This window comes from Coregonus lavaretus (assembly GCF_964263955.1).
Source record: "Coregonus lavaretus genome assembly, chromosome: 1".
NCBI classification, from domain to species: Eukaryota; Metazoa; Chordata; class Actinopteri; order Salmoniformes; family Salmonidae; genus Coregonus; species Coregonus lavaretus.
Window position 1 is genome coordinate 37,627,061 of NC_139988.1, and position 15,350 is coordinate 37,642,410.

General features: G+C 42.3%; 1 protein-coding gene across 1 annotated transcript in view; it reads left to right on the forward strand.

Moving 5' to 3' along the window:
* LOC311130034 (ankyrin-3-like) overlaps positions 1-15,350 on the forward strand; it is a 94,003-nt gene that overhangs the window by 49,835 nt on the left and 28,818 nt on the right. The window contains exons 25-31 of the mRNA XM_084162651.1: positions 2,452-2,554; positions 3,747-3,853; positions 6,033-6,257; positions 6,522-6,676; positions 7,006-7,217; positions 7,488-7,695; positions 7,887-7,983. Of these exons, the coding sequence (XP_084018777.1) occupies positions 2,452-2,554; positions 3,747-3,853; positions 6,033-6,257; positions 6,522-6,676; positions 7,006-7,217; positions 7,488-7,695; positions 7,887-7,983 (1,107 nt within the window). The remainder of the gene's footprint in view (positions 1-2,451; positions 2,555-3,746; positions 3,854-6,032; positions 6,258-6,521; positions 6,677-7,005; positions 7,218-7,487; positions 7,696-7,886; positions 7,984-15,350) is intronic.

Below are 15,350 nucleotides of genomic sequence, written 5' to 3' on the forward strand. Positions count from 1 at the left end.
GCTTTAAAATGTCCTACTCTGGTATGCAGAGATGGAAACCTTAAGGCCAAAGAATGGCTTGTTGTCTAAAAATCCCACATTGACCTATCTGACGAATAACAGACCAATGGCAGGTGCGCGCACACACACGCACACACACACACACACTCACACACACACACACACACACACACACACACACACACACACACACACACACACACACACACACACACACACACACACACACACACACACATACACATTTTGCCTTGGAACTATGTCATGAATGACAGATTAATGATGACCGAGCAATGATAGTAATGGTCTGCACAACCAACTTGTTGAGCTGACTTAGATAAGCAAATATTCACTTTCTTTCTAGATCAAATAACACTGCCTCATCTTAAAATGTGGAGAGAGAGTGAGAGTGGAAAAGAGATGATGAGAGAAAGCAGTGAGAGAAATGTGCAAAGCAGTGTTCAGAATAGCAAAGAGGGAAGGGGTGAGGGACAGAGGCAGATTGATCAAGGCCACTGAGAGGCATGAAATGGTACATAAAGAAGCCGGATGGAGAAAGTGAGGGAGTAAGGAGGGAGTAAAATAAAGGAAGGGGGAAGGCTTCCACTAAGTGCACCCGTGAAAATGTAATTGTAAACAACTCTGTACAAATAAAACAAAATGGAATTGAATTGGCGAGAGAAAGATTGGAGGAAAGGAGGAAAGAGAGCGAGAGAGAGAAAGAGGGGGTAAGAAGGAGAGAGGAAGGAAAGCTGTGACGAGCAAACACAGGCAGCACCACAGAGAGAGTAGGCCAGGGGTTCCCAAACTTTTTTGGCCTGCGACCCCATTGTTATATAAAATAAAATGTGTGACCCCACCATATAAGGAAAGTGATTTAATGAACGGCCAGTGTTTACTTTTTTAATTAAGGCTATGACAATCTGTTACAAATCAGTCTGACAGTATTTTTTGACAATATTTCAATCTTAAAGAAGTATGGGTTGAATGACTGAAATGCATCAGAAAGGTATTGGGAAGTTCAGAAGATCATCAGGCAATATTTTTGTATGAACTTCTGTACAGAAAATAACATCATCATTGATGTTTTCCCCTCAGTCTGATTTAGTGCCTGGTCTTGTCCACTCTGTTCTATTGAGTCATTGTGGGCATTGTAGAGGGAAACAGAAGACATGTATGTGTTCCTCAGAGTCTTATCTTTCAGTGATGGGGTCATAATATGTTGTGGCTTAAGCCGTTACAAAGATAGAGACACATTTGTAGGAAGAAAACAGAAACCGCTTTGTTTATTACGACCGCATCTAGCTGCTACCAGAGGTTACTGACATAACGGTTAGGTTCAATGAACCAAGCACAAAATGTTTTTGTCTGGGTTTATCTCGCGACCCCATTTTAAAATCAGGCGACCCCACATGGGGTTGCGACTCCAATTTGGGAAACACTGGAGTAGGCTAAAACAGATTTGTGATGCCAGTCCATTCAGGCAGAGTGGAGTTGCTTAGAAACTTCAGCTGCAGTGCTGAATAAAGGACTTTTCTCTGTGCTGAATAGCATACCAACTCAAACATGTTGAGCTCTGCAGTATTTCTCTCCCTCTGTCTACGCACATACCCACACACACACACACACACACACACACACACACACACACACACACATGGGCACACACACTCGTAACTAGGTTATACACACACGTCTTCTGAGAAAACACCCCTAGAAGTGTGTGTGTATACTCACAAACATCTGCAACACCAGGCAAACATCACAACACAGCAAGCAAGATGAAGAGGACCATCATCTCTGTACCAAACTAACACAAATCCAAGTCATCTGAGAAATGAAAGACACAGAATTTTGCCCATCCTAAAACGAATGTTTAATTGAATTAGCTACATTACTTTAACTGAATACAAATTAGGATACTTCAAAGTAGTTCAAGATTATTTTTAGGAACCGTTATAACTAAATATTGATTTAATAACCATAAAGAATCCGGATGTTTTAGTGACGTAATTGAATTACTCAAAGTTAGTTCCATACCATATGTACTGTAGTGTAGTTTCCACATTATTTGTTTGTTAGTAGATCAAATGTGATTCTCCATCCAGTGTCCTCTCTGAAACATCTACAATAGTCAGACTGTATTTGACCTCTTACATCAGTGTTCATGATACACAGACACACCTACAACACCTTTATCTCTCTCTTTCTCTCTCTCCCTCTTTCTCTCTCAGTAAAAACCGATTGACCTCCCTTTCATTTCCATCTCTGAATAACTCCTATCTACCTCTAATCTTGCCCTGCGCTATATACAGTACATTGTACAGTACAATTCAGTTCCCTGGAGGTTGCATGTAGTAATGGATTTATTTTACTTTTGCTTTTCTTTTGGTTTGGGCCTGCTGTTCATTGTCACCCGCTGTGTTGCGTGGTAACATTTAAACAACCCAGCCTCCGCTCCTTCAGTTCGGATAGGTCCAACACCCTCAACCGCAGCTCCTACGCACGGGACAGCATGATGATCGAGGAGATCCTCGCCCCGACCAAGGACACAGTACGTCCTCCTAACATCCTCACACCACCTTTTCCTTTACCCCTTTCTTGTCTCTATCTCCTCTTTCTGTGTCACTCTCTTCCTCCTCTCTTCTCCTTTCTAGGTTTTTGTCAAGGGCATTGTGTGACACTATTATTTTAAAAAATGTGAACTCTGAGATGGGGTTAGTGATGGATTTAGCCTCCCCCTGGATCGTGGTTACATTTTATTTCCAAGTGCCTATTTTAGGCTTTTTCGTTAGTTTAGTTTATGTTTGGCACTTACAGTGCTGAGGCTGTGTAGGACAATTAATGTAAGAGCTTATTCAAAATTCCCTGTGGCCTCTTTAAGGTTTCCAGCTGCCTTGGGAAATCCCCACTGCAGTGTTTGTCCTAAAACATTTTTTGGTGATCACAATGCAGGATCTAAAACAGGAACTTTAACCTGATGCACTGTAAACAATATTTGCAACTTCACTGACATCATGTTCGACAAACACATTTGGGTCAAAGAGGAGCCTTGTATTAGAATGCATGTAAAATCTTGTTTTCTCACATTGTAAAAAAAGAGTTTCCTCCAAATTGGTTGTTAAAACTGATTAAACAGATGTGTCTTGTGCTTTTTCCACTAAAGCTTCAGAGTGTCTGTAAAGACCTTTCCTACTTGGTTGACCCTCTCAATAAGGTATATGATGTCAATAGATGGTTTCCTCGCTCTGCTCACTCTCCATGACCATCTCTCTGGCTCCATTCGTATTTGTTTGTTTGAGCTCTGAAATTCTCATTCCGTTCATTGGTCCTCATCTTAGTGAGGTAAATAGTTATTTATTTCCCCATGTGACGTCTGGTCACTGTAAATTCCCATGATTCATTTTTATACAAACAAATTATTGTTTCAGTTGGACGTTTACCACTTCTTGTGGTTCAAATTGTTAATCATATTCAGCATGTTTCTTAGAAGTGATATTGAATGTTTTAGATGACAAAAACATGTTTCTGTGAGAGACTTTATGAGTCCTGTTAGATCACTTGTCTGTAGGGGTAAGGGGTCATATTCTCTTATTGTGTGTTAGGAATGCAGAAGGTCATTAAACGTGTCACCTCTTATGTCTGTCTGTAGATCAGTGAGGGTCACCGTCAGATTAGGTCAGAAACCATTAAGTCTCCTTCATAACTCAACTGTTGACCCTCCTCCTGCATTTGCTCTTCCACAGCACCTGGCTATAACCCGAGACTACGATGCAGAGTGTCTGAGGCGCTACAGCTGGACCCCAGACACCATGGACCACAGCAACACTGTGTCTAGCCCCATTCACTCAGGGTAAGAACCAGCCATCTCCCAACCAGTCTGACACCAAGCCACAGCTAGCTCTAGCCATGCCAGACAGGGCCTACTGCTAATCCAAACACAGGAGAATGTTACTCTACATACTCTATTTGATCAGCCCAACAAAGACCCAGCTAGCAGTTGTCTGCAGTGAAATACTGTTATGAGGTTTTCCTTTCTGCAGTCTCTTGTGCAATTTCATTTTGCTGAGCCGCAGTGATGAATAGTTTGAGGGAAGTCACCCTCACGTATAGTACGTAATGGACTTGCACTGTAGACTACATGATTTAGTCTTATTGGAAATGCTCTTGACAGTCCAATGTCCTGGGCCCAGTACAGATGGAAGATATTTTGTGTTTTGTCAGGTCTCGTGTACTGGGGTTTCTGCCCCTTTCAATGCCCTACATTTTTCCAGTTCTCCTGTATTTCAGTCCCTCTCTTTTATTTCTGTACCATCTTTTTATGCTTTTTTTGCCTTATATGGCGAAATGCATCAGACCCTAAAAAACTAAATTGATTGTGCTGTATTACTAAATCTAGTTTTTTGCCTCCTGCATTGTTTTGGTCTTTATTTTGCAGCTTGTCCTCCCCGCTCCCTCAGTATGACTCCAGGTGATGATTGTGTCTGGTGATGTCACCATGATGTCACAGTGATGTCACAGTTTCCACTACTTCTTCTTTCCTCTTTTGTTCCTGTGCTTGTGTCATCTGTGTGGTCTGGTCTCTCATCTACACTGTGTAGCTGTAGTACTAGTGATGTGTTTAGGATTTTTTCACTAAGGTGCCATCTCACAGTGCATTTATGGATAAAGCCCCTAAAAAAATATATGAGCAGGTCTGCACAGTGCACACACAGACGATGCCATGCTTAGGCAAACATACTATGGCTGCGTTTACAAAGGCAGCCCAATTCTGATATTTTTGACCAATCAGATCAGCTCTGACAAATATATGATGTGAAAAGATCTGATGTGATTGTTCAAAAGACAAATTAGTGGAAAAAAGATCAGAATTCGTCTGCCTGTGTAAACGCATCCTATGTGAACAGTCAAATACACCACTTTACTGTACAGAACATTGGGTATGGTTTTAGGTCAGACATGGTGCGGCAGGTAGCTTAGTGGGTAAGAGCGTTGTGCCAGTAACCGAAAGGTCGCTGGTTCTAATCCCCGAGCCGACTAGGTGAAAAATCTGTCAATGTGCCCTTGAGCAAGGCACTTAACCCTAATTGCTCCTGTAAGTCGCTCTGGATAAGAGCATCTGCTAAATGACTAAACATTTAAATGTAATGGTTCCTGTAACAACTCAGCCATCTTAGATCAGCATGTCATGCTGAATGAAAATGTAGGGTATCTTTATTAGGTAAGGTTTTATGGCTTTAGGTAGATACCGATATGACATAGATGCAAAAAGTAAACCATTTCCACAACAACTAAGAGCGTTGAAGTGCGAGGCTGAACATCTCCGCTGTTTTGTTGCCCTGGCTACCACGCTGTGAACAGCGTGAAGCGAACCCGTGCACATGCGCAGATACTGTGTGTGACTGTGTGAGAGCAAAGTCTGGCATCTCGCTCAACTCAATATCTGCGGCAACGTCATTTCGCTGAGTCTACCTTTAACAGCTGGCATACTATATGAGGCATTTCAATTTAAACATTCCCTTGTTCGTTCTACTAATAGCTTAATACTACTGGTAATAGTTTCCACAATTAATGGGATGCCCAAACTGCACTTATTTAGTAGAAGCTAACACATCCTTTCATTTGTGATTTAATTGAGTTTCTACTCGGGGTGAAACATTTGTGAAGGTGTTTAATATAGATCACTGATCACTGCTTCAGTGTAATTGATCTTGGCAGGAAACTCACCTTTTCCCTATTACATCACCTCCGAGTTCTTTACAGAGTCGGTGTCTTGAGGTTACATTGTTAAGAGTCAGAGGTGAGACCTGCCAAGTTTGAGAACTCGAAGCACCATCTCCTCTCTCTCTGTCTATCTCTCTCTCTCTTTCTCTAGTATTTTCTTTCCACTCTCTCTCTCTTTTCGGAGTGTTTGGGTGTACGGTGGTCACAGCATGGGATTCGTCCATCTCAAGTGTCAGTGGTTATGGCCTCTCTCTCTCTCTTCCCGTGTCACCCTTTCTGGTCTAATATTTGTATTTCTGCGCCGGCAGATTCCTGGTTAGCTTCATGGTGGATGCTCGTGGGGGGTCCATGAGAGGAAGCCGAAGCAACGGCATGCGTATCATCATCCCGCCCCGGAAGTGCACGGCTCCCACCCGCATCACCTGCCGCCTGGCCAAGAGGCACAAGCTAGCCTACCCCCCGCCCATGGTGGAGGGAGAGGGCCTGGTCAGCCGGCTGGTGGAGGTCGGCCCCGCAGGAGCCCAGTTTCTGGGGTAGGTTTTCTCTTATCTCTATACCAGTGTTTATTAATCCTTGTCCTGGGGGGTGCACATTTTAGTTTTTGCCTTAACACTACATAGCTGATTCAAATTATCAAAGCTTGATGATGAGTTGATCATTTGAATCAACTGTGTAGTGCTAGGTCCCCAGGATCAAAAACATTGCTCTATACTATTTTTGCTATTTGAATGTGAAGATCCACCTTTTTGGCTCTAAGGGGGCTCTGAACTATCTCTGGGTGCTCTGTTCCATTCTAGCCCTGTGATCGTGGAGATTCCTCATTTTGGCTCCATGAGGGGGAAGGAGAGGGAGCTGATCGTACTCAGGAGCGACAACGGTGACACATGGAAGGAACACCAGTACGACTGCCATCCAAGTGACATCACGGACATTCTGAACGGGATGGACGAAGGTATGTTACACACAGCATGACATCTGCATTGACACCTGTAAATAGATTTGCTTGTTGCATGTGTTCTATGTTCTGTGTTTTGGATAGTTTTTATTACAGTTTTTATTTTTTATTTTTTATTGCACCTCGGGTGTGAGAAAAGTGCTTTACAAATTAAATGAATTATTAATATTATTATTATTATTATTATTGTTATTATTTCAGGTCAACATTGCTAATGTAATTGAATACCCTCTCTGACACATCCAATCATTCCTTCGTCATTCAGACATACATAACATATTGAATATCCATCATCCATCTATATTTGTTAATGTGTTATCCAAAAGAACTGGACAGCAATGCTGAGCTGGAGAAGAAGCGGATCTGTCGGATCATCACCAGGGACTTCCCCCAGTACTTTGCGGTGGTGTCCAGGATCAAGCAGGAGAGTAACCACATGGGTCCAGAGGGCGGGACTCTGTCCAGCCAGACAGTGCCCATGGTCCAGGCCTCGTTCCCACAGGGAGCGCTCACCAAGAAGATACGTGTTGGACTGCAGGTCTGAAAGCCAAATCAATCAGTTAGCTGTATTGTTTAGAAACTCCATTAGTCTTTGTTTTGTGTTAAGCTTTAAGGTTTTAGTCAAATTGTCCAACTTTTGAGCTGAGAGCATGATTTTGATTGATGATGAGTTGGCTACCTTCATCCTATTGAGATTTATTTTAACATGACTTTGTAAAGGATTATGGCTTTTGTCATGTATTATGCTAATTTGAACAAATGAGAGAACATTGATTCATCTCTTTCATCCCCCCCCCCCTCCCTGCAGGCTCAGCCCGTCCCAGACGACATGGTTAGGAATCTCCTCGGCAACAGGGCCACCTTCAGCCCTATCGTTACTGTGGAGCCCAGGAGGAGGAAGTTCCACAAGCCCATTACCATGACGATCCCTGTCCCGCCCCGATCTGCAGACGGCCACCCCAGTGGACATAGGGGGGACTCCACCCCCTGCCTGCGCCTCCTCTGCAGCATCACAGGCAAGTCCATCAGGATGTTCTGAACAACCTTTGTAGCTGAGAACATACCTCTATTGAAATTGGTTCAGACCGTCAATGATAACAAGGTTCACTCCTACTTGGAGACAGGATGGAAGGACAGGGTTTGCAGTAGGTGGAAGAGAGGTTAACCAGGGATGGGGATTTGTCTTTTCTCGTGGTTTTCCATCCAGGTGGAACATCTCCTGCCCAGTGGGAGGACATCACAGGGACCACTCCCCTGTCCTTTGTCACAGACTGTGTTTCCTTCACGACAAATGTGTCAGCCAGGTAAGGCCATGTTTTCTCATATGCTCACAACCAGTTAACTGCAACATTCTCTCAACGCGCCATGGCAAAAGGAAATTAACTCTAAAAACAAAATGTTTTCTCTGCTGTCAAGGTGGGGGGGGATTCGATTAGCTGTTAGCGTCCGTTGGTTGATCAACAGTGTGATGAGCTAATGCTTCGGATTTTGGAGATCATTATAGCCAAATGGACGTTCTTTAAATCCCCGCTATGTAAACAAAGCTGATTTCCAAACAACAATTTTTGTTTGTTTTGTTTAGCTAATAATATGAATACATTATTTCAATCTACTTTTGAATACCTTGTTAACATTTCAACAAGATGCAATTCGAAATAGCAAATTGTGATGAGTGTGATAGAAGGAGTCAGGCGCAGGAGGGTAATCACCGAATGCAGAGTTTATTCCGTCGTACACAAATAGCGCTGGATAGCGACAAACGAAACAGGCACAGGGGAAAATCTACCCTGGCAATACAAGGTAATGGTAGCTCCAACAATAACAGGCACAGGGGAAACATCTACCCCGGCAATAACAATGTACGAGTAGCTCCACCGAGCTACACTACTCTCACGAATTAACAATCACCCACAAGGACAAGTGGGGCAGAGGGAACACCTATACACGGACTAATAAGGGGATAAGAACCAGGTGTGTGTGATTGACAAGACAAGACAAATGGAATGATGATATATGGTGCGGCAGTGGCTAGTAAGCCGGTGACGACGAACGCCGAAGCCTTCCCGAACAAGGAGGGGAGGCAGCCTCGGCGGAAGTCGTGACACAAAGAAAACGTGTCAACTGCACATTAAGCTACCTTTCAGAGTGTGAAGTGAGCTACTATGCAGCTATTATTATTTAATTTGTGTGAAAATCAGTTCAATTCATACACTGGCTCATCTGGCTGGCATGTCTTTATTTAGAGCTTCACTCCCCTTGTCTAGTCTTTCACTAAAGTATGCTATTAGTCCATACTCTATTTTTTCTGATCTCCCTTCCTCCACCACATGGCATAGGCTTAGCTCAGTACTACAGTAGTACACTTGTGGTTGAATATAATGCAGGACACAACAGACATTTGAATAATGTTGAACTCACAAATAACAAAAAGGGATTTACAACAATTAATTAATTAAATGAACACCCTGAGAAACCCAACTTGGCAATATTTAAGATTGAAATATGAAAACGTTGCTCTTTTTGTGGAACAAGTGTGTCATGAACTTGTTCATTTTATTTAATATACCCACATGGAAGTTATAGACTGAAATACATGAGTATAGGCTAACATCAACACATAAACAATAAAATACAATTTAGTTGAGAAAACAGAAGTATGAATGACAAGTAAAGTACATAATATGAGAGAGGGGGATCCTCAAAGAGTCTTGGCAGAAGTAGGGTATGGGTGATTTGTTTTGTATCTCTCAGTTCTAGCGTGTGGGATAAAGAGGAAGTGGGTGCTACGGGTGGTTCTGCCCGTCACTTTCCCTCAACAGGCAGCCAGTCTCAGAAGGGGGACTTGAAGAGGGAGACTGAGTGTTTGCAGTGCTAGTGTATGTAGTGTATCTGTGTATCTCACTGTGCCCAGGATGATATGGCAAGCACAGTTTCTTAGCAGATTAGATGACAATAACAGTAGCTGTAGATCAGTTGTCACCAACTGGTCGATCTCCAAGGCATTCTTGGTCAATCGCGATCGTCTGGTCGATCTCCAAGGCATTCCTGGTCAATCGCGAGCGACTGGTCGATCTCCAAGGCATTCCTGGTCGATCGCGATCGTCTGGTCGATCTCCAAGGCATTCCTGGTCGATCGCGATCGTCTGGTCGATCTCCATGGCATTCCTGGTCGATCGCGATCGTCTGGTCGATCTCCAAGGCATTCCTGGTCGATCGCGACCGACTGGTCGATGTCCAAGGCATTCCTGGTCGATCGCGATCGACTGGTCGATCTCCAAGGCATTCCTGGTCGATCGCGATCGACTGGTCGATCTCCAAGGCATTCCTGGTCGATTTTTTTTTTTTCGCTCTGTTGGCGGTAGGTGCAAATACAGCAAAGAGCTGGATGTTTTTATGAGTAAGTTCATGTTTAAGTTGTTATTCAGCTCTGTCAACACTTTTATAAGCCATAAATGTGCGTTCTCCCTAATTGTACTCACGCTACTACCAGCACTGCAGCTGCAATGAATGAGTATAGCAAAGTGTTCTGATAAGCTTGTTATTATTAGCGGCTTGTGTCTTTTTTAATATCGAGGAATATTTCACTTTCTCTGGTCATAGGAGTAACAACGTGAATTGGTGCATGAGGCAGAAATAATGCAGTGCGACTTGAGTTTCGCCATCAGCTGGAAGACTGTCCCCTCTTTTCTCAGCGGAGGGAGGGAGAGTGGCGGGACGGTGAGTCAGGTGAGATGCAACCTCACCGCTGCTCCCTCCCTCCCCTCAGACTGACCATGAGATGCAGGCCATCAGTCCAGTAAAACAAATAGCTAATTATTAAGCTGTGCATGACAAGTAATATAGCAAATGATCTATTAGCAGTGTGATCATATACCTAAAATTGTAAAATATCATTTCAAAATGGTCTGAGAAGAACAATATTGGCAGGGGCAATTCAAGCATAGCCAATATGTATTAATAATGTATTGGGCTTTTAGACTGCTGCACAAACTTCATTGCTACAGAACTGTTTTTTAATTGGTTAATGTTGCATAGGCTTACGCTTTTTAAGTCATGTTTAATACAAATCTGAGCGGTAGATCTCGGCTTGCATTTTGACTCACAAAGTGATCTTGACTCAGAAAAGGTTGGTGACCACTGCTGTAGATAATGTAATGAAAAGTGGGATCTTGGAGGGTGGGTGGTCATGGAGGACATCAGGTGGATCAAGGTCTGGGGAAGGGATACGGTAGGCTGCTCGGAGCATGGCAGAACCCCTAGATCCTGGAGAATAGGAGCAGAGGACAAGGGGAAAGGGGAGGAGACAGAGGAGTAGAAGGATGCAGAAAGAAAACACACAGGTTACAGGTAGGTCAGGGGTGCGTTCAGCAGGACACAATGTTTTGGAACATTCAGATAGAAATATGTTATGTAGAACAAACATGCTTCTCTGACATGTCGAACATGCAGTTCTTGGAGGCAGTAGTACACTCACACACTCAGGGCTTCAGTAGCTCCATCTTACCCTCTGATAGTCAAGGTAGAAGTGTCACCATATTGCTTACACCTATTCAACCTGCTCAGGTATACACAAGTATGTAGGGTGTAAGGGCTAGGGATTGATTTGGGATTCAGGGCTCTTTCTCAATTTGTCTTCCTCCCGTCCTCTCTCTTCGCCTCCTTTTCAAAACGGATTGGAGGACAATATCCGAGATTCCTCGTCTCAAACATTCTCCTCCAATGCATTCTGAGGAGGCGAGAAGAGAGGATGCGAGGAAGAACATTTTTAAAAGAGCCACATAATCACATAATTACTGACTGCTGTCACATAACTATCATGCTGCAGGAGAATGAGGAAAAACTCCTGGGCACATGCACAGATGCTTACCATTAACAAGTGCAGCCATTTGCTTTGCCCTCACTTTGCAATATCTCACACTACTGCTTGTGGTCATGTCATATCACTGAGTCTGCATTTAAGTATATGCACTATGTACTGTACATAAACACATGCATTCACTCACTAATCAGGAGATGACTGCATTACTCTTGATATTGCATGTTACAAAATTTTACCTCAGATTTAAATTCGATCAACATAAGAGCATGAATAAATGTGTAGACAAAAAGGAAGGGAAGTGCTGCTGGAATACAATAGCAGAACTTTGTAGGTAGAAGGTCGCCTTTGGTAAGATAGTTAAATGGTCGTCAAAAAACAGAGGACCAAGGATGATAAGGGCCTATGGAGAATATTATTTTGTGGAATTCCACCTTTTTTTATGCTTTATTTAGACAGATTATAAACAGGAGGAGACAGAGAAGGAGTGAAAGTGGGACAGGTGGAAGCCGGAATTGAACCCCCGACTTCTGGGACAGTATGATGGTACATTTCATTGGAATTTTACACACTCAACCACACAGCTACAATGTAAAAAAAAAAAATGATTCTGGGGTAAAAAATAATAATAATACATATAACATATACTTAATAAAAATGAATGCAAGCCGTTTTAATGATTTGTTAATTTCATTTTACAAGAAAAAAAAAAGAATAAATCCAACTTAATATGTTGCTCAAAATGTAAGTATCTTGTATGAGGATAACCAAAGATAGAGAAAATTGAGTGATTGAACTCATTGGAAGTTTGCACTTCCTATCTTGCCAAATTTTTTGAGGATTGTGGGTAATTCATTTTTCATTTTACTTTATGATTATTTTACACAATGTTGTATGCATGTTTTTTAAAAGAAAAGTGTATTTCTATATTAGTATTAAGCAGCTTGCCGTGTAATGGATCATGATGAATGGATATCAAAACCGTCAGACAGAATGACGTTCAATGATGAGACGACCCATTCCCACAAATCCAACTTTTAATGGTAGAGGCAAATACAGTATCCTGCCATGCTTGCTGTAAAACCTCTGCTAGTGGATTTAGCACCGTGCTCAACAATGCCTGCCAAAATGGGTTAAACTGGCAAATGATCAGATACATAAATGAATGTTAAATATAAAAATACTCCAGAACAAGTGACCTAATTCTGCACTAGACAAGCTTCTAAACACCATAATAGTGTTGAGAAATTTTAGAGAGAGGAAATGACACCAAAAGAGAAGGTATCTAATTCTGCACTAGAGGCCTTCACGGGTACCCGTCCCGAAATGGACCTGGGGCTTTCCCATGCGGACCCAATATGCATAAATACACATTTTTAATATAGAGACCCGTTCCGAACGTACCCGAGGACAACTGTAAGTCGCTTTGGATAAAAGCGTCTGCTAAATTGCATATTATATTATTATTATTATTATAACTAGACCGGTCTGTCTGATCCGAGTGAGAGAAGCAGCAGAAAAGTCAATTTTTAAGCTACTTTATTTACCAGAACTGATAAACCTTGAGGGAGAGGAAGTAGAGAGGTGACGCTCTAGCAGGGGCCATGCTGTGTGTATAGGCCACTGTGAGTGTGAGCGAGTGACACAGGGAGGAGGGAGGGAGAGACGATAGACAGCTACCAACCAAGCCAACTCGCACTATAATTGACTAATAGCTGCCATTGCTAGGTTATTTATCATCCAATATGATTACGTAGTACCTGTCTTGACTGAAACCGGGAGAAGTTAAGATAGCTAGCTAGGCTAATTGAGGCTGCATGCGTTTTATCGTCCTACACAGTTACAAACAACTCCATTCAAAATATAAAGTAGCAGCCTACCTGTTGGCTCTTGGGCATTTTAGTCTATCCTTCTCCTTTAACTTTTAATTCCATCATTTAAATTCCATCTTCCATTGATTAGATATCTCCCTAACTTTTTCACCACACGGAGGCTCTATGACTGTAGCCTATTGACGCTTTGATGACTTATGATTGGCCAACAACAACAACAAGCTACACGCGCGACTCTCGTGATAAGCAAAGAGCAGCAGCATAAATTATACAATTTCTCTCTCTCTACTGCAACAGTCGCGTTCGGATCTGTATGGATCCTTCCGGACAAGTCAGTTAAAATTACACATACCCAAGAGCCGTGACAATCAGATCCGACTCAGACCTGTGACATTATTTAGAATTCTGGATCTGGACCCGCTCGGGTTCCGGATCGAGTCTCGGGTATTAAGGTACAGGTGGATCCGTGAAGACCTCTATTCTGCACTAAACAGAACTCGAAACACCAAAATAGTGTTTTCAACCTTTTCCGGTAGTGCTCCCAGTCCCTTGATTAAGTGGTAATACAACACACCATATAATGTTTCAAAACATCTCAGGATGATGTGTTTCAAGCATTTACTTTTAACAGTGTAGAGTGAGAACAACTTGTGAGAAAGGCAACCTTTTGTACAAACCCACCGTGTGACTAATTTACCGACCTGTGTCTGTGCCTGTTTTGCTACACTTTTCCACGTCGGAGTGTATATCCATGGACGGTTCTGAAAATAAATGCGTTGTTTGCATCACTGAGCGGTGGCCAGGAAATAATGAAATCCAACTGTTAGATGCTACCACCCTCCAAATCAAAACCAAACATGGATGGAGTTTTAGATAGAAAAGAAAGAAAGGATACCTGTTTGAGAAGTGTTCGTTTCTTGAGGAGGGGTCCGACTGGCTGTCTTGAAGTTGGAGGGAAAGCAGCCAGTGGTCAGACATATGAGGGACAAGGGAATGGGGTGGAGTGGGCAGGTTGTTGGACAATCAGACGTCACTAGACACAGGATTTCGTCTGAAGGAAGAGGAGAGAATGAGTAACAGGATGAAGAGAAGGAAGAGACAGACGTTCACTTTGCCGAGTTCTGCTAGGAGCAAACCGAACCTAGTATGCAGACGCCTTAAGAAGACAATGGGAGAGAAAGCCATTTGGACTATTGAGATGTTTCCCTTGTTTGTCACTCACCATTTACTGATTGACGTGATTGAAGTTGCACTCACTGCAGTGATTGTAGGGATTCCAGAGGAATGGATATTTAAAAAAAGAAGGGCAACATACTGCTTGTAATTGAGACATTATGCTAATAAAAATTTACATAATCAGATAATTAATTGTGCGCTGTAAACATGGTAAATATCTGGTTGTCTTACCTCCTGATGTGATTTTTGAAAGCTTAGCTTGCGTTTCTGGTGCTGCTGGGAGGAATTTGTTTGACAGAGGCCCACACCATGGCAGCTTGGTATGGAACAAGGAAAACACAAGATAAACTACCTATCATGAATGTAGTAATTCAGCAAGAAATCTATTCATTTACACAAATACATTGGTATTCAATAGGCACTGGTATTGCTACAATAACCTTACTGCAACAGGGTTTCCTATGATCTACTAATACAGGTCCTTCCCCTTATACACAAAAAAAAATGTATGCACGCATGACTGTAAGTCGCTTTGGATAAAAGCGTCTGCTAAATGGCATATTATTATTATTATTATTATGCATTTCCCTGGTATAGGCCATAGCATGTCCTATACTTCTAGATATAGTCTGAAACAAATGTCTCTAATGGTACCCAGCTACAATCTGATCACTCAGGACCAGAACATTGATTAATGGTGTTCACCCTTTCCCCATAACATTTTACAGCTGATATAGCACTTGTCATAGGCTACTTAGTATATGAGATAACTATTTAAATAAACTGATTATCTACAAACACAAATAATACAATACAAAACAAAGCTTAGCTAGTTAGCTATGTAAAG